Source organism: Dreissena polymorpha, chromosome 14, assembly GCF_020536995.1.
Source record: "Dreissena polymorpha isolate Duluth1 chromosome 14, UMN_Dpol_1.0, whole genome shotgun sequence".
Lineage (NCBI taxonomy): Eukaryota > Metazoa > Mollusca > Bivalvia > Myida > Dreissenidae > Dreissena > Dreissena polymorpha.
Genome location: NC_068368.1, coordinates 47,454,520 through 47,476,171, shown reverse-complemented (window position 1 = coordinate 47,476,171; position 21,652 = coordinate 47,454,520). Strand labels below are relative to the sequence as shown.

The 21,652-nt window shown below is 33.5% G+C and overlaps 1 protein-coding gene across 1 annotated transcript; it reads left to right on the top strand.

Annotated features, from left to right (window-relative positions):
- Positions 1-14,454: 14,454 nt before the first annotated feature.
- Positions 14,455-21,143, top strand: LOC127858551 (probable nuclear transport factor 2). Its single transcript, XM_052395768.1, has 4 exons — positions 14,455-14,706; positions 17,819-17,887; positions 19,014-19,109; positions 19,643-21,143. The coding sequence occupies exons 1-4, from the start codon at positions 14,608-14,610 to the stop codon at positions 19,754-19,756; spliced, it is 378 nt and encodes a 125-aa protein (XP_052251728.1). The 5' UTR covers positions 14,455-14,607; the 3' UTR covers positions 19,757-21,143.
- Positions 21,144-21,652: the final 509 nt, after the last annotated feature.

Here is a 21,652-nt window from a genome sequence, read left to right as displayed (position 1 = left end):
GGTCCCTTTCTGCGGAAAGGGCTTTTATTTGTCAGAAACAGCCTCGTATGTCCTATCATTGACATTCTCTATAATCGGTATAAGATATATGTTGAATACCGGTTACTCTAAAAATATGTTAATATGAAACTGCTCATAAAGAAATTAGAATTTGTTAAGGATTGTTTAGCCCCAATGAAAAAAAAGTGACGAGCACTTCGGAATTTACAGGACTACTGTGCTGTTTGTAGATTTTTATCGATTTGGGGTAGATTTGATAAGATTTGATAAGATAGATTTGATAAGATCTATTTGGCGGCTGATCGCAATAGATAATTATCTAATTTTTGCAACATGTAATAACTTCTATTATATAAAAACATAATACGGGATAAATAGCAATGTATGACTCATTTTTTATTATATGTATTTATATTATGTACCATATATTTAATTACACTTGCTTCAAAATTTAATTTATTGTTTATATAATTGACGATTTCGGCCTATTTTTTTTCAAAATTTGGCGCATACAAGTGGTGGCCTCCACGTGGCAAGAGCTGGGCAACATATTCATTTTGTTGGCAAACTACCTCATGTATATTTAGAGAGAAATTGAATAGTGTTTTGCTTTTTGTTTAAACTTAAGTCAATATCTAACGAAGTTATTATTTACTAAATACATATATATTTAGTAGCCTAAAAATACTATTGTGCTTTATATTTAAACTTAAATAACTTAATATTTACTTTCAAATATTCCAGTACCAAAACATAACGCGAGAAAAATTACAAAACAATCGTTCAATACAATCCATATCGTCTCCTATTTCCTTCATTGTTCATATCATCCGCTCTTTCCGATAATCCTTCTTTGTCTGTATCATCCGCTCTTTACTATATACCCTATATCACCCGCTCTTTTATCCGCCTTTTAGTACGTGCCGTAGGTTACCGGCATTCTCATTCGGTACCCCTCGCAGATTATCACAATCGGACTCGGGAGAAATACGGGTTGAAAGTAGCCCGCCCACGTGATACCATTCTAAGAATGTTACAACAACAAAAACAATAACAACGATGGCGTCCATAATTCCTGTAGAGTTTGTACTTGCTCTGGCTTCAGAGCATAGAAAATCCCCATTTTCATCTTTGCAAAATGTAAACAACCCGCAAAACCGGCCATGTTTGTTTTTACTATGTAATTTTGATTCGCGTAGGCCCGCGTAGGTAGACCACAATACCGCTTCCGAAATGTGTATTCATACTATCTCCTTCGAGGTACTTATCCGATGTTTGACGGAAAGGGCCGAGAATGTGCGATTGCGGCATTCTATACATAGATGGTGACGTCACTACGTTATTGTAAGACCGGTGTGACACAATGAGGTTACCGGTGAATTGTTAATGACGTTTTTAACACTCCGAGAATTGCTTTTTGTGTTCTTATCATTGGTTCTGTATTGTTAAATGTTACATGTTGCAATGTTGAGATCTAAATGATATTAAAGACAACTAAAAATATTCAAAGCGTTTTCCTGTAATACATAATTTCAACTGAAGTACCGGTAAATAATGCATACCATGATATGATGGAATATAAGATTTAGAAATCAAATAACAAGTTTGCATTTCAATAAATTTCAACAAGAAAGCAAATGTATCTCAAAATATCAACAATATACATTTTAATATGTGACTTGAAACATTTGTATTAACAGTATGTTTCTAATTCTCCTAATATTGTATACGTAACGCATATATCCAGTGCGCTTTCGGTAATGCTATTGCGCTTTCGGTTCCGATACCGAAAGCGCGCGCTTTCGGTAAATCTAGTAACCCTATGCGTACAATTTTTTCGTAAGCGACTTAAATGGCCACTCATTACAAGTTAAATAAAGTTCGCGCGTACATTTATAAACCACTAACTAAATTCACGGGCGTCGGGAACGGGGTATGAACCTGAGTCGCAAAGGAAAGAAAAGTGCGAACCAACTGGACAGCATTTTCTTATATATGCAAAATTAAAAAGTGTTATTTTTTCATAAGAGCAATACCAAAACAAAACCGAAAATTACCGAACACAGGCCCTTTTTGCGAATTTGAAATAAATTCCGAACAAGTTTGCATGAAGTTTGCTTTGAAATCTGAATACTTTAAAATTGTTCCTAAACATATTAATACAACAGGACATATTACCTTAGTATAAAGAATGAAATGAAAAATATATATATGTTTTACCAAAACCAGACATCAACCATATCACCAAATCAGTGACGACATTGGATGTATAATTTCGTATACAGCTGCATTTGTATTTGCATTAAAATGGTGGGTATACACTGAATTGAGGAATTACGTGATGTCGAAATTAGGCCCTATTTCCACTTCACCAATCAATATGACGAATTCAAGGGCTGCTTGAAGAGTTGCCCTGGAGCGTAACAATTCCTCAAAAGAATGGCAAATGTATCGCAAACGAAAGTTACCAACGATTGTAGAAATGCAAAAAACATCAAACACAACCCAATCAACAGCGCCTCTGCGTATAGTGTGGGTTCAATCAGACCTGTACCGTAAAATATCGTATGATGTTATTATATATGATAGTGAATCTAATATTTAAGTTAAAACTGTAAGCAGGCCTTTGAAAAATCCATATGAGTACATGAAATATTAAACGTACTGCAAGGCCCATACACTACAATTGAAGAAGTGTGAAGTGTCAATTAAGAGAACTCGTATTTTATTGTAAGAACCATACAAAATGTCCAACAATGTTCTTTCGGGCAGCGTTATGAGGTTCGGGACGATTGCGGGGCGCTAGGCATGGACTGCAACGCAAGGCCATCCACATTTTACATTAAACGTGATGGTCGAATTTTTAATTTTGACAATATTAAATGTATTCTTAAATGAATTGAAAACTTACAAAAAAACTCGCAACAGTGGTGCCTCATTCTGAACTAAACGCAGTTATGTCAATAAATCGGTTTTAACATATGTCTCGTCATATGAATTCTTTAAATTTCCGCTGATAGATTCACAACATACAGGAGAGACCGAGAGCCAAACAAGAAAGGCCAATGCAATGGCCAATGCAATGGTGGGGTCCTTGTTGCTGTGAATAATCAGTGTATGTCTTCAGGAGCAAGGAAACTGATGACAGATTGCGAGATAGTCTGGGCTAAAATCTCAATCCAAAACTTAAGGAAAATCCTAATTGGCTCAATTTACAGACCACAACCAAACGATGATAATCACTTGAACAACTAAACATATCCTTAAGCAGAATAAATGCAAACTCAAAATCTATTACTATTCTAAGCAGAGACTTCAACCTTGGTAATATTGACTGAAAATCCTCAAGTAGCCCCCACCCCCCGGGAAAACCAAATATGAAACAATGCCAAGAACTTCTTAATTTAGTAGCTTCTCTCATTCAGCTTGTAAACAAACAAACTCGTTGTGATGAAAATCTTGATCTTTTTCTTACAAACTATCATGCTATCATCGACAACTTCGAAACAATACTGCCTTACGGTGAATCTGACCACGACATTCTCTGTCTAGAACTTGCCATCTCTCAGAAGATGCAAACCTAAACAAAGAGAAATAAAAAAAATACTCAAAAGCCTATTTAAAATTAAAATGGACCTACATCAAACACAAATAAAATTATAAAATCAAACATTTGTTGACAAAGACAATAACACTATTTAGAATACATTTAAAGAAGACCTACAAAATACCATATCAAAACATTCAAACTTAACTTATAAAAACAACAGTAAATTTCTTTGGGTATCTACAAAACTAAAAACAACAAGAGCTTTGTCACAGACGTGACGTATACACCCACATGCTGCATTGACAAATAATAGTTTGCATGATGTCTTCACAAAACCAGAGAAGCTGATTTATGGCGATTTTTAATAATTTTTATGCCATTATCATTTATGGCCATTTTGAGCTTTGAAATCTTGAATTCTTTCGCATGACACGCCGCCCAATGACTGTGAATACAAAATAAACATACAGAGTCATTATAAAAACACAATGAATGACATAGTAATGGCCCGGACAAGATCATGTATGGCCATTGTTGACTTTTGAGCTCCAAGTGTGACCTTGGAGATATCGACGTAATTCTTTCGCATGACACACCGTCCAATGATTGTGAACAAATGTACCGAGTAATTTTTAAATCTCAAAATTAATAACATAGTTATGGCCCGGACAAGATCATTTATGGCCATTTTTAACCTTTAAATTCAAAGTGTGACCCTGACCTTGGAGATATCGACGTAATTCTTTCGCATGACACACCGTCCAATGATTGTGGACAAATGTACCGTGTGATTTTAAAATATCACAGTGAATGACATAGTTATGGCTCGGACAACATCATTTATGGCCATTTTTGACATTTGAACTTAAAGTGGGATCTTCGCGTTGCAGATATTGACGTAATTCTTTTGTATGACACACCGTCCAATGATGGTTAACACATGTGCCAAATGACTTTAAAATCTCACAATGGACGACAAAGTTATGGCCCGGACAAGCTCATTTATTGTCATTTTTGACCTTAGAACTCAAATTGTGACCTTACCTTGGAGATATCGACGCAATTCTTTCGCATAAATCACCGTCCAGTGATGGTGAACAAATTGCCAAATGATTTAAAATCTCACAATGAACGACAAAGTTATGGCCCGGACAATCTCATTTATGGCCATTTTTGACCTTTGAACTCAAAGTGTGACCTTGACCTTGGAGACATCGACGTAATTCTTTCGCATGACAAACTGTCCAATGATGGTGAACAAATATGCCAAATGATTTTAAAGTCTCATAATAAATGACAAGGTAATGGACCGGACAAGCTCATTTATGGGCAACTCCAAGTGTAACCTTGACCTTGGAGATATCGACGTACTTCTTTTTGCAGGACACACCGTCCCATGATGGTGAACAAAAGTTCCAAGTAATTTTAAAATCTAAGAATAAATGACATAATTATGGTCCTGACAAACTTTCGGTTTAAAACGCACTTAGTGACCCCGTGACCCCGTGACCTAGTTTTTTGACCCGGAATGACACATATTCAAACTAGACCTAGACATCATCTGAATACAACTTCTGACCAAGTTTTGTGAAGATCGGATACAATTTTCGGGACAGACATACTGACAGACCGACCGACAAAGTGACTCCTATATAGCCCCCATTACTAATGGCAATTGGGGTATAAAATGAACACATATAAACGCAAATATCTCAAATCTGAACAACAAAACCGAAAAAAACAATAACCTAACAAGAGCCTTGTGAAACACAATGCCCCCACCGATATATTTGACCTTTTACCTTGACCTTTGACCTTGAATGATGACCTTGACCATTACATTTCACCACTTAAAATGTGCAGCTCCATGAGATACACATGAATGCCAAATATCAAGTTGTCATCTTTAATTTTGACCTTTGACCTTGACCTTTGACCTTAATGGATGACCTTGACCTTTCACTACTCAAAATGTGCAGCTTTATGAGATAAACACGCATGCCAAATATCAAGTTGTTATCTTCAATATTGCAAAAGATATGGCCAAGGTTAAAGTTTTGGGACAGACACACACATACAATGACAGACAGACACACACATACGATGACAGACAGAAACACACATACAATGACGGACAGACTGACAGGCCAAAAACAATATATCCAAAATCATTCGACCTGGGGGCATACAAAAAAAAGCAAAAATCCAAAAAGATCAGCGCCAGGCATATTGGCAATACATTGACTACCTCATCTTTGACATTCCAATCTCAGAACAAGATAACCCATCCCACTCTAAAATTCCAACAACAAAAACTATTCTCATACATGCGTGTATATCAAAACTTAAAACTAAAATTCAGAGCATACCTCCTCTTAGATAAAAATAGTGTCCTGATATCGGAACAACAAAATAAAGCTAATATCCACAACAGAAAATTCCAAGATGCCTTCACACCGATCACCTCTGAAGCTATTCCTGACAAATACCCCTGCCCTCAACCATCAATGCCATACATCAACATCACAGAAAATGGAATTACTTAACAATTATAAAACCTTAAATTCTATAAATCCTCAGGTCCAGATAAAATATCCTGCAGAGTACTAAAGAAATGCAGTACAAAAATATCCCCAATCCTGACTCTAGTCTTTAAACAGTCCCTGTCCCTTTGAAAAAATCCCATCTGATTGAAAGCATGCAAATGCATGCTCAGTCTATAAAAAGGAGACAAACATAATGCTGTAAATTACAGTCCAATATCACGTACATGAATTTGCTGTATGATACTTGAACATGTCATCGCTAGCTCTATCATGTCCAACTTGAAAAAAAAAGCATATGACCTCCAACACGGGTTTAGACCTTCCCGTTCTTGTGAAACACAACTGATATCATTCCACCAAAACCTAACACAATGAAATAACCAAGGTGTACAAAATTACATCATTATTATGAATTTTGCTAAAGCATTCGATAAAGTATCCCACCAGCACCTCTTAGACAAACTAAAATAATATGCAATTAATTCAAATGCTTTCTACTGGATATCCGACTCCCTTACAAACATGTCAGACAAGGTACCTGTAATCGATAAAATTGCTAAAAACCAGAATGGGAGGTCATGTGTTGTTCTCTTAAGCATGGACAGGTCTTATCATACCGTCGGAATCTCGTGAAATTCCCCGATGTCACATTATTTTAATAGCAGAATGTTTCTAATTTTAAAAATGTTAACAATAAAACGCACAAGGCCCGTTGCGAATAACAAAAGGCCTTTCGTTGAAAAAGAGCCATTTGCGCCATTCAGTCATATCCATACACACCCGAACACATTCTATACATAGATGGTGACGTCACTACGTTATTGTCACCTCTATACTAAGACGCATCACGCACCTCCATTTGGAGGCATTTATGACTACGACACAAAGAAGTCCGCGGATGAATGAAGAATTTGCTTTATAAGTAAACATTCATGTTATGATTTAAAAGTTAAGTATTATTTTGTTCAGTCTTACGGTCTTATGTTAGTATCAATTATAATTTTCGTTAGTTTTCAACTATTTCGCTCTTTATTCATTTTTTTAAAAACAGAACTTTCACTTTCGGTTGTATAACAACATGTATCCTTTATTGACGAAAGTTTGCAATGAAATAGCGTTTTCAAAACCGCTTAAAAAGTTTCAGAAGGTGTGTCTGATGCATGTTTTGAAAAGACACAATGTCATAGTTATATTGCCGACTAGTATGGGAACAATTTGATATTTCAAGTGGCTCCATTTGCATTGCAAGAGAAGTTCAAATTGACTTGTTCAGTTTGTTAAATTTTGACACCCTTATTATAGGAGGTTTTGGGGATTCCGATAATGACGTCACGTTTGCGCATGCTCAAATTTTGGCCGTCAAAACTGCGGCCATTCTGCTATTGTTTGCATTGATGAAGCGCATCATGATAAGGTTACAAACATATTCGCGACCCTTTTGAAGAACAAAAAATACTCAGAAATTGAAATTCTTTCAGATTAAATTGAATCCAATGAACGAACACAAATAAGGACGAAAACAAACAACAAATTGATTGATTTTATGTAGTCAACTGATTTGAGCCTATTTGTCTGTAAAAACTTACCTTGTTACAGTTTAACTAAATCCTCTTGATAAATGTTAATGTTTTTAATTTTATTGTTCACACCAATTTTGACACTCTTTGTTTCAGCATTTTAACCCAGTGTTAAATTGCCCCTTTTTTATCACAAACCAATTATCTCGATTTGATCGGATACTGTCCAGACAATTACTAAGAAAACAGTGTGTCATAAACCCAGGGACCTATACTTGTATGACTCTGTATGGGGTCTCTGCAGACTGCTTTAACCACATGTGTCTGGTCATTAAACACAATTTATGAAACCTCCATGTCATCTCTCGACATATTAAGTCAAAAACTTAACAGTTGCTTTAATAAAATATTTGAACATATTTAAAAATAGACATTTGTCCGAAATGGATTAACAGCTAGGAACTATTAAGTATATATATTAGGCAGTTTAAACATAATAATAAAGTGTTTAATAACTATACATTTAAAATATTGTACACATTTACTGCTACACAATTAACGTATTTAACGGGTACCTGCAAATGTAAACTCTAATAATGTGTAAAGATTGTGCGTTACTGCAGTGTTCGAAACATCATCATGAAAACAAGCAATCGCGTTTGGTCATTATAGGGATATAAAATACTTGCGTTAAAAAAAATTAAATGTGTAGATTAATGGTATCATAAAATGCTAGATTTGTATCGCTCATTATCACTACAGACGAGTTTTCAATAAATGTGTACATGCAAAGACAGTTCAATTTGCAAAATATGCAGGTGTTTTTTTTTTCAATTTGAATGCTTAAATTTATTAATATTTTTATTCAATGTTAACGAAACAAAAATTCATTCAATGTTAAAGAAAATTAAAAATACATTTCAAGATTGAAATGTATTGAGCTATTTTAGGACTTTGTTTTATAACTGATTTAAAGGGGCCTTTTCACAGATTTTGGCATTTTTTAACTTATTCATTAAATGTTTTATATCGATAAATATAAACATTGGATCGTAAAAGCTCCAGTAAAAAATCAAGAATAAAATTAAAAAAAGGAAAAGAACATTGCCCGGAGCAGGTTTCGAACCAGTGACCCCTGGAGTCCTGCCAGAGTCCTGAAGTAAAAACGCTTTAGTCTACTGAGCTATTCCGCCGAGTACACATACTTGACGTATTTTATACCTTATATAGGCAATCTTCGTAGTTTCACAAAATTTAACGACAAAAACAGAACTCTCCAAATTATTCAATCGTTTCGCGTTGCAACGCTTTATAATTTTTAGGATTTAAAATCGTCAGAAGATGCATATAATGGCTATATTAGACCATGGTAAATGTTCAGTATTACTGTTTCCTCACAAACATCATAACTAAAACGAAAATTTGCGAATCTGAAACAACTTTTTTCAATTTTGTCAATTTACCAAAGAGTGAAAAGATCCCTTTAATGCACCCCTTACACTAAATATCGATCGCGGATGAAAAACAACACTATCGCATCCACACCACTTATAATAATATTCAAATTATTATATGTTTTATTATTTTGTGAAATATCATTTATTAAATTCTCATTTTGAAAAAGAATACGGGTATTTATAGTTTTGTTTTGCGAAATTGTAAGTATTAAGTCTTCCGACGACCTGTACTCTGATACAATGTAATTGGCCGCGATCAAGAAGTTGACGGCCAATCTATTTTTAGTAACGGAAAACCCCTCTTGTGACGTCACACAAAAACCTCCTATATATTTTTTATAAGTGCCTGATAAATTTATTTCTTTAAATAATTGAAATCATTGAAAATTTAGTAAAAGCACGGCATTGATGTTCTATGATGGTCATTTTTAGTGGAATAGTATGTTACAAATTACAATAAAACAATTATAACTATTGTATTTATGAATTTAGATTAGGTGTCATTTTAAAATGGGGTAGTAATTCATTATATGAGATTAGCACATTATATAGTTGAAAAATAAATAACACTTTAATGACTTACCATAGTGAAATAAAGTAGCATAGAATATGTTGCAGGTCACAAAATGCAAAACTGAAGTTCAAACTCAGAAGAAGCTTTGCAAATATTTTACACTGACAACACTGTTGATTTTCCAAAAAAAATCCTTCCTATCTTCCTGCCCTAGTTTTTTGGGGAAAATTTTAATATTATTAATATCATTGAGTTAAATTATTAAAATATCAATATGTTTTGATTACATTAGCTAATTATAGTATTATATTATTAATAATGAAATACTTTGCGAGGAAAGTCCCATTCTGTTTTAATTAGTCTTAATTACCTACTAGTAAAATTGAAATTATCAGTGACATCCAATAATTGAATTATATGCGTGTGAATGCATATGTTTTTTTGACAGTTACATAGTACCCTATTTAATTGTATGACAACAAATAACTATAGTTCCACAACCCAGCCCAAGTTTACATAAACTGAATTAATTCATCAATTGATCCTATTTAATTATATTTAAAACAACATGTGTAAGATTTTGAGAATATCCCATGTATTCCTCTAGTATTCCTTTAGTACACCCAGGGTTGGCACCAATCGACCGCCCCCGGTTTTAACCGGCGGTTTTTACTGGTTAAAACCGCCCCGGTCAATACTCCCAAATTTGTCATTACTGGTCAATACTGGTCGATTGAACTTTACCCCCAATTTTGATTAATATTCCATGCTTAATTAACAATATTGATAATATAAATTAAACAGACATGTTGCCAATAATGTCTTAAGCTATTAATACCCACTATTTTATACCTGTTCATGCAAATAAGTCAAAGTTGGTCAACTGGATTTTTCTGGTTGATTGAATTTTTTTTCAATTCTAATGAATCATGAATGCTCAGAAAATTCTGTGCTTGATTCAACACGAACCTGTCAATAACTGTGTATTAGTTGTTCCTCATGCCCCACGTCCCCAGTCTTCTCACAGTCTTCTCACCTATACAGGTTAGGGCATCCAAAACTGATAATAGGGCCTTAAATGGCACCTTCTTGACACAACCCTTACTTGTCATGTATTCTTGCCTGGATTTCTTAAAGTACTTTTTAAACAAAATAGTGAAAAAATATTTCATTTTCCATTGATATAAAAATTTAAAAAAACATAATTAGAAATAATTATTAAAAGAAAGTAGAGTAGACCCACAATTGGTAAACATTATTTGTTGGCAAAATCAAGAACTTTTATTGCTTATTCTTTTGAAGACCAATTGAACTTTAAAATATGAAAACCCTCTTAATACAGAAAGGAGACAAGTTAGAAGTAACTATTAAATTAATAGCAAGTTATCTCCTTTTGAGTGAGTGAAATGAAATAGCCTAAGGGCAGATTTGCTTCATTGTCACTTTCAGAGACATAACACTGCATGCATATTATTACCAATTAAGGCTTAGGGACCAGATTTATGACCCTAGAAACCACACTAGTTCTGTTTGTCATTCTGCCTATTAAATAGATATATCAATAGATCAGTGAAATGATTTATTATGGTTGTTTTTAGGGAAGCCTCAAACAAATTTTACCAATTAAATAGATCTAATTAGAATTGTTTTTATAAGTACCTGTATTGTTTCTTTCATTTATTGAGATCCTTGAAAAATTGAGTAAAAACACAGCTTTGATGGTCATTTAAAGTGGAATAGTTGTGATTTTTAATGAAGAATAATAACTATATCCAAGTTTTAACTGAAACACAAATTATTTTGACTAAATAAATATCATATTGGGATATTTATTTTGAGACAAGTAAATAAAATTGTTTTGTAACATTTAAATTATAATGTCCCAATACAGCTAGTATGAACATTTTACATTGATTTGTAGTACTCAGGTGTTACCTCTCAAAAATATTCTTTAAAAATTAAAGGAAACTCAACGATGAAAATATTTTCAGAACCAGGCAAATAATAGGAAAGTTATGTTTTCACTAATATTAAGTAACAACACACACCTACCATTGAACAATATATCAGGCACTTATGGTGCAATATACAAGCGTTAATTGGATTAGTAAGTGTATATAACAAGATAACAGCTATTGTATAAAGGGGTACTTATGGTGCAATATACAGGCCCATTAATCATCATTGATGAGATTAGGTGACATCTTTGAAGGGGGATAGTCATTCATAAGATGAGATTAGTACATTATCATACAAAAACATTTTTATGTAGTTTATCAATGTTTTAATTATTATTAATAAATTGCTTTAAATTTACCTTTTTTTTAATTCATTAGTTATTAATTTTTCCTTAAATTCCACAAATTCATTTAATAAAAACAGGTAATTGTGTTTTGTATTTCTTATATCAATAAGTTTTTATTTAATAAAAACTTATTGATATAAGAAACACAAAACACATTGTTCAGACTTTAAATTTGTCAATATAGATTATTGTTTTAATTAATATTATTATTGTGGAAAAACATTGGCTCACAGTTATTCAAAGTAACAAATTAAGTGGTGACAGTCACAACATTTATTTGACCCAGTGAAATAAATGTTTTCTTCATTTCTTCTACAAGGCCACTGATGCTTAAACTGGAACCTGAAAGATTAACATGCAGTTCAATGATGATAGGTGATAATAAACATCAAAATCCCTCCCCCCCCCCCCACACACACCAGAAAGAAATATGATATCTACAAAATTCTACATATCTCTAATGCGTGTAGTCGGATGCTAACCCAAGTCGGTTATGAAATTGGCTACGAAGTTGTTTTCCTTAGCGCCAATGTAGATAGTAATATATTTATTATAATTTCATTACACAAAATGAGGAACAGCATACAATTGGTGAAAACATCCAGTGCACTAATGTTTATAATTCATAAGTATATAGTATAAGCAAAGTATATACCTAAGTATATTTATAACCAAATGCCCTATTTCCCAAAATTACGCGTGAAATTTGCCCTTTTTGGGGAAGCTCCCCTCTATTTTGAAAAGCTGGCTGGAGCACTGTATAATTACATTTGCTAATAAATTATATTATTAATAATGAAATAATGTGCACGGAAAGTTCAATTCTGTTTTATTTAGTCTAAATGAGTTATAAGTAAAAAATAAAATATCAGTGACATCCAATAATTTGATAATAAACATATGAATGCATGAAAAAAATGTTGACAGTTACAAAGTAAATATTTATTTATCATATTTATCTGTTACAAGGAAAACAGTGTCGAAATTAATTTTAATTTGATTTTACCATTTTCATTTCACCAATTGACCATATTTAATTGGATAAAAAACAACAAACACTGCATTTGCACAACCCTGCCCAGGTTCACTCAAACTGAAATAAGGTGTTAATTGTGTATTCAAAACGGGTCTTGATTACACATTGTTCTTGGTTGCATTTGTGTTGAGCAACATGTATAAGATACTCAGTAAGATTTTGAGGATATTCCATGTATTCCACTAGTACACCAACATGCACTTACTAATGATTTACATGCAATCATTACACAGTTAAACCCTCCAAAAAACAATTCTAAAACCAAAAAACCATACAAGCTGCTTCATAGATATTAAAAGTTAATTAAAGACTTCATAAACAAAATAATAATTTTGATAATAAACAAAGATTGTACTTCAACCGAACAATTATAAATTTATTGGGGGGGGGGGGACATCTGCACTAAAACTAAAATGGGGGGGAAAGGAAACGTCTGGGGAGGAATTGTCTTTGCGGGGAAACGTCTTGGGGAGGAAACGTCTGGGGGGGGGGGGGGGGAAGTGACCGGAAACCATTCCCAAAATGGTGAAAAAAAACACTGGCATATAAATATAATGGAAAACATACAATATTATGTCAAGAAAAAAAAGCTGTAAAAATCTCACCTGCTTGTCTTTGATGTTGCAATTAGCACATTCAGCATTTTCAGTATCTACTAAATAAATATATGAAAGTGCCAAATGTCCAAGATACCATGACGTCTTCCTCAAAATGTTAGATCCTTCGAACTCCATTTTATTTTATCCCTGACTAATCCTCTCACACATTAGGCCTACATGTAAGATTCCTTGCAATGTTCACAGCGTTTATTTTAAATCGTTTACGTTCTCAAATTTCAGCAGGTTTTTAATTATAAATATTTATTTATGATTTAGATTTATTAACTATTTCGAAGATACAGTCTTGCAACATGTTTAGTTAGTCTAAGTTACGTGTTTAGTGATTCTTACAAACAATAGACTGACATGAAAAGTGGCTCCTTTTGAAGCACAAACTGCATCCAACTATATATTACAGCTGGCCCGGTTTGATGGGGCCTGTTTTTGATAATAATTAATTACCATTTTTCACTTCCGTGTTTATTATGTTTACCAACGCCATGATGGAAAAAAGTCCGTTTTACCACAAGTAAAGACCGGTGTGACACAATGCACCCGAACACAATCTCTTGTGCACGGCGGTTACCATCCTCCGCGCAGTGATTTGACGGGAACCAGCATTGTATGTGAGAGCAAGGAACGACAACTCTGCATGGAGATTGGGCGGTTACATTGTATGTGAGAGCAAGGAACGACAACTATGCGTGGAGATTGACCCGAACACTGTCTCCGTACATATTAGTGTTCGTACACCAAGGATAACTAATTTTTATATTACTTACAATGTTCAACAAATTAAAAAAATTAGTTTCTGAAATAGTTTATTTAAATGTAGACACAAAACAGCGTGTTTTTTAAAAAAATCTTTTTAGAGCATACTTCATTAAACACGCACATACGAATTTTTCAACCAATCTACACATTCGAGTAAGCCCTATTACAAATTCTCCTATTGAAGAGCTAGGCGGCGAGTGTCGAGAAATTTCGCCAAAACTTCTAGTTTGAGCTGAAATCCAAGCATCAGGCAGCAATAGTCCTGCTTAGTTTATATACGCAGTGTTACCTTCCAACTTACTTATAAGAATGAACCCGGAATTTCAGAGTATTGGCGAAGCATTTGTTCGTCATTACTACCAACTTTATGATGAGGGAAACAAGGATGCTTTGATGCATTTATATCATGTATGAAAACACTTCTTATGTGAATTAATTCAAATAAGAGCATTTTCTTTGTTGTTTTCACATGTTTTTTCAATCTAATAGTTTACCGTTTTCTGTAAAAATTAAAACATAGGCGTAGTGGATATGGTGTCTGCCTACCCACCGGGACGTCCTGGGTTCGATCCCCAAATTTGGGAGCGATCTTTCGATCTCCCCCTATAGACACCAAGTACTAGTTCTTGTCCTAAGGCTTTTGATGCAATTGAGCTTAAATAAAAAGGTTTAATCCTGAAGTTCAAATAATTAGATGTATAGTAAATGCTTGTTGAGTCGTGGGGTTCTTTTTGAGTCAAGGGTATAGTAAGTGCTTTAAAACTTAAAAGTGACTAAGATCTTTGAATGTGTAATTAAATAAATTTGTGTAAACAGAACTCATGATAAATATTAATTTTCAAAACTTGTAAAGAAAGTTGAGTTTGTACTTTATTTAAATTTGCTTTTTTGTATTGATATAGGCTTTAAATAAATCTGCTTAATCTACTTCATCCCCATATCAGCAGGAACCTTACTAATAGTCTTTTGTTGTTGAAATAATAAAAGACAATTATAATTAAGTTCTTTGGCATATTGTTAGTTGTGCACAATCTTGTTAAAAAATGTGAATTATAGCTCAGCTGTTTTCAGAGAGAAAACCCGAGGTATTGTCATAGCCATCTCGTCGTGCTGTGTTGATCGTCGTAGGCGTTGTGGTAAAACCTTAACATTGTTTATAAAATCAAAGTGCTTCCACCTACAACTTTGAAACTTCATATGACGTAGATGCACCTTGATGAGTTCTAAATGCCACACCCATTTTTGGGTCACTAGGTCTAGGTCACCGTGACCTTTTAACAGGAAGAAAAAAGATTACAAGCTTTCATTTATTCAAAACTGCTCCCGCAGCCGAGCATTGGCACCCGTTATGCAGTGCTCTTGTTTCATATGCTATGGATTAAAAAAAGTATTTTCTTAAACTTAATTGATACAAGAATGAATGCTCATTACACTTAGTAATATGATTTTATTGTTATCTTGTACATACTCCTTAAATTGAATAATACCAAGTTTACCTATCATGCATGTAGTGATGTACTAATTTGTATGTTTCAGTGACTCAATTATTTAAATTTTACAATTATCACAGATTTTATGTTTCTTAAAAAACTTGTTTGCAAAAAATTTATGAACAAGTTATTGTGCATGTTTTGTAGATTATGAAAGAATATAATAATAATCATAATTAAACATGACTATCATGTCTTGTTCTGTTACTGATTTATACTGATGAATGAAAGATTAACGACTTTTCTGAATTGCCTTGCCTGCTGATTTTTTGTTTCAATACTCGAAAGTATAAAATATTTCCTCCTTTATGTATTGTTCAACGTTGGTCATGGTATTTTTTTTCCAGGCCGTTTTAGCGTGGCGAATCGCCATGCTCCTTTTTGTAGCGCCATGCTGCCCCTTTCAAAGTCATTAGCGCCACGCTGCCCTTTTCAAAGGCCGCCTCCCTGCCCTTTTATGATCACCCGCTGTTTTCTGCCCTTATTGATAACAATCTTAATTTCCCCTTGACCAAATTTCTAAGCCGACTAGTATCAAATTATGGCCTCCGAGGCAGCGCGTTTGTGAATTAGTCATGCGTGAATAACCCCATGTCTGTATCAATCGATATGTTATACCACTAATCGGTCGATAATGTGTACTCCTCCACAATAAAATCATGAACTGTTATTCGGAGACTTTTAATGAAAAGCTCGATGTTATCCTCGTGGCAATTGTGCATTTCATACATAATTCAGTTATTTCAAAACATAAATTTTTACCCATAATTACATTTAAAAAGACAAACAACTTAATTATTTATCGATATCGTCTTTAAGATAATTAATTATTGAATTAATTACCAAGACGTATACTAATTAAACAAAATGCGAATCGCGTATTAGGCGGACATATTAGACGATATTACGTTGCTATGCGCACCTGTCGCTTACATCATTTGACATTTTGACAACATGGCAGACATACAGAATTAAATTGTGACTTGGCAAATTACGGCGTAATCGATCAAATTAACGATGGAGATTATACATTCAGAAGGAATTAATGAAATGCCTGTGATTATCAACGATGCATAAAAATGTTTTAGATAGCAACAACATACTTATTTTAATCTACTCAGTGGGTGTATCACGATATTTCACGGAAACGAGTGCTTGCATATTGTTAGCGATTAGTTTACTCGCAATATTAAACATCTGACAAGATTATCGTTAGAAATAGGATAAGACAAACATGGTTTCATTTATATGTTAGTGGATCTGTGTATAATCAGATTCATATACATGTACATATATTGCTTTATTATGTTTGTCGTGCTGTACAGTGTATTGAAACAGCATGGAATTTAAATGTCCATTGCAAGGTAAATATATTAATATAAATCAAAGTAAGATAAATACATCAATTACTATATACCATTAAATGTGCTTGTTTATATTTTATGTTTTTCCACAACTGCCTCTGATGCGATTACATGTTTATACCTCATTCAGGTATTCACGGAAAGTTTTGCCCTTTTTTGCCTAAACTGCGCGCTAAAATGCCCTTTTTGAAAGACATGCGCCATGCCCCTTTGCCCTCCTGGGAAAAACACTACAGGGACTAGTAGATTTATATCTGGGCAAGTCAATTTCAAAATGGCAGTTGCTCTAGGCAATTATCTTTTTAAAAGCTTGAAACATTTGTCTTGCAGCTAATCATTGATTTTTAAAAAGTGTTAAAAATTCCGGCTCAATGCCTCATAACGGATTGAGTCATGACAGCAATTTTATATTATTGTCTGATTTTGTTTTGTTAAAACACAACTATGAGATAATTATGATGCGTACTTGTTCTGGGTTTCTTACTCTTTAGGCGGGCTACCAAAGTACTAGTTGCCCATCTAGGCAACAAAGCTTTCAAAGAGTAAAAAGTCACTTTCTATCATGATTGATGTAAATACACATAATTAATTAGAACTGCACTCACTTAGTTCTGACTTAACAAATGTTTCATACATTAATTTTTGAAAGTTTGTTTGTTTGAGCAGGACTCGGCATTGCTGACCTTTGAAGGTGACCAGAAGCAAGGCAAACCAGCAATTGTAGAAAAACACAAGGTACGGTATTGTGCACACAAATTAATATTATTTATTTCTACATTGTAGGTTGACTCCAACGGTCTCATTATTACAGTCTTAGATAATGTATCAAACAATTTTGATAATGACTCATGCCAAGAGATGTTTTGCATTTTTTTTTCATCAGATATGTAAAGTCAAGGACAAAAATAGCAGCCATGGAAGTTTATGCAGTCATGGAAGTTCTGGGACTTCAAAAATTGCAATAAGGGAAGACCTAGGACTTCCAAAATGGCAGTCAGGGAAGTTTTAATATTTCCACAATTGCAGTTAGGGAAGTTTTGGGACTTCCAAAATTGCAGTTAGAGAAGTTCTAAGACTTCCAGAGTTGCAGTCAAGGAAGTTTTTAAGAGTTCCAAAATTGTAGTCAGTGGAGTTCAAGGACTTCCATAATTTGAAGTCTGGGAAGAAATTCCAAAATGGCTGTCAGGGAAGTGCTAGGACTTTCAAAATGGCAGTCAGGGAAGTTCTAGGACTTTCAAAATTGAAATCATCGAAGTTCCATCAAGTAGGACCAATACATATGAAGAACAACTTGAGCAAATGATCTAAATAGATAATGGTCTTAAGTTGAATGGTACGGCATGATAACCTGTCGGAAAAGAACTTACATTAAACAAACACATGCATACTTATATACTTACAATTCAAATCAGATTATTATGCTCATGACTTGTGCATGTAATGCTGCCAGAATTTCCAAAAATCTTAGATCTGTAAGTTTTAACTTCCTGATTTCAAAGGCAGTGTATATTTTGTCTTTTTGTTCTGATTAATAAACAAAATATGAAAAATTAGATTTCTTTTAGTGATGTTAATGTCAGTTAAAGTAGTATTGAAATGCTATGAAAATTACCCGTGCTTATGATCAATAATGATTCCATTTAAAAAATAACTAGATATTGTTAATTTTAAGTTATTAAATTACAAATAATTTTGTGGAGGAATTCAGCTTCACTTACACTCTGTGAAGAAAATGTATTTAAGCTTTACTTGACTAAATACATGTACATGCAAAGCTTTCAGACTTGCATAGCTTCACATTTAGACTCTCTCTCTTTTGCTTTGAATGCAACTACATAGTGTATATCCCATTGTCTTGTAGTCCGTAGCAGTAAAGACAGCCCATGCTATAACAAGAGCGGACTGCCATCCGATGATGAATGGAGGCATATTAGTAGCTGTTCTAGGGCAGCTTAAGGTAAATTTGCATTTAAAAAAAAAAAAAGAAAAAGAAAACTTATTAAATAAATTGTTTTAGAATAGCTTTTAGTTTACTGAAGCTTTTATTAATTTAATGGTAATACACTCATGTTGCAGCATCGAAAACTCTTTATCTGTTTGTCTGTACAAGATTGTGTCACTTTTACAGTTGATATTAACATATCTCTAAACTCATTATTTTAGAACTTACTGGGTAACGAAGTTTTTGTATATGGTTATTCTTATTTTTTCACTTAGCCTCACATTGACATTAGCCTAGTTAGACTTTGAACATTGATTCAAACAGACTGTCCATTACCTACAGGGTTCATATGGGTTTATCAAACACCATTTCTTGTTGGTTAAAGAACTTTTATGGTGTTTGTGCGTCAGATTTTACAGTGCTTTTGTACTTTTTTGTAAATTAACAAGACTTTGGTCTGGAAGTGCCAACTTGTACAAATACTGTTAGACTTTATGAGACATTTGTATTCAGTTTATTCTCACATTGAAATACTCGTATATTTACAGACGGAAGGGGAGGAGAAAGCCCTGGGTTATACACACACTTTTGTTATTCAGCCTGAAGCCGCAACATTTTTTATCGTCAATGAAATATTTCAACTGGCACTTCACAACTTTTAATAAAAAACAAATCAGTGACTATAATAAATGTTAAAAGTATCTTTACTTTGGATGGACTGTTAACAGTTTGAAAAGTTTCCTTGTTTGAAGACATTCTGTTCTGGACCTGTACATAAGTTATATGATACTGAAGTGTGTGAAAAATATGACTCGCCTTCATGTGATCAAGTAAAACATGATTCACTAATACGAAACCACGCATGGTTTACTAGTATTGTTCATGCTTGCAGATAATCTATAGTCATGAGTGTTAAATTTACAAAAGCGTTGATTCATAAACTATTTTTCATTAGATTTTGTCCAGCAAATACAGGTTTTACTTTGTTTGCATGTTTACAAGATAAAGCTCTGTTGCTGTTTTTTTTTTCAATTCTGTAAGAATCTGTCTACATTATTATATTGTATATTACATTCAGCTGTTAATACATTGAACAGTACACAAACATAGTGTTCTTCACTCTTGGTTATGCTTTTAGAAAAAAAATACAACACATCAAGTAGATCTTACATGTTTTTTTATGTCAATGTGTTGTGTTAAATGACTTTATATTAATGGTTGATTGACCTCATAATTAGGTTTTTGAACAGCTTATTTCACTTTTTTATGAAGTAGGTTTTAAATTAGTTTATTTTACTTATATATAAGCATTCAAACACTTTGAAGATTACTTGTTTAATTCTCTTAACATTAGATTGATTGCACTGTTTATTAGAACTTGGAATGTCTTAATATTTTGTAGAACCATTTTTCTTTTTAATGTGGTGAAAATTATGTACCGGTACATTATTTCAATAACAGTAAGCATGTTTTCCAAATGATGCCCTTCTTTACAAAATAAATTTATAATTCACACAATTTGACCAGACACTTAGACAACCTTATTCCTGAACATTTTATAAACTCATATGTTTATACTAGGTATAATGCGTTACATTTGTTTGTACTTATTCCTATTTGGTAGGCATATTATGCAATCCAGTACTGTATAGAGTTTGTCAGACAGTTTGTTATACATGCAAAAGGCCCGTGTCTGGTCATTCACTGTGATGCTGGTATATGAGCCTAATCGTAAGAAAATGGGTCTTGGTCTCATAAGCGGACAGTGTAGCTCCTGACCAAAATTGTGCAGGAACTATTCTGGCAGCATATGGCATAACACCCAAGATGTTGTAAATAACTGTGTTGCATTTTGTGTTCCAACCTATCGCCCTGTGAACTACATGTTATGATGAAGCAGGGTTGGCTGTAGAAGTGTAGAGATTCAACATAGATCTAGCCTGCTGGAATGTTAACACTTAGTTACCCTTTGTTATTTTTGTTGATGGCTATCTGAATCCATGCATGCTTATTCGCTATTCTAATTGAAATAAATGATACACTAACAAAGTTTGTGTATTTCTGACAGGTTTTTAGATCATCAAATATATGTACTTGGCTTGTACTATATATACTAGGCTTGTGCTAAGTACTTTGCTTGTACTATGTACTTTGCTTGTACCATGTACTTAGCATTTACTTTGGCTTGTACCATACACTTCCCTTGTACTATGCACTAGGTTTGCTATATGTACTTGGCTTGAGCTGTGTACAAATGTACTTATCTTGTTCTATGTACTCGCTCGTACTTTGTACTTGGCTTGTACTATGTTCTTTGCTATTTTATATATGTTCTCAGCTGTATAAAATAGTTCAATGCAAGTAATGGATATTCTGATATTGGGTATGAATAGGAATAAAAACTAGTGGTAAAGCAGCCATTAGATTGTCTAACTGACCTTCATTTATGCATAGTGTCTGTATTCTTCCTTCTCATAGTGATAATGAATTTTCAGTTAGCAAGCTGTTTGAAGCTCACATTTAAGCAAAGAACATTTAAAAGTACCCAATAACATTTG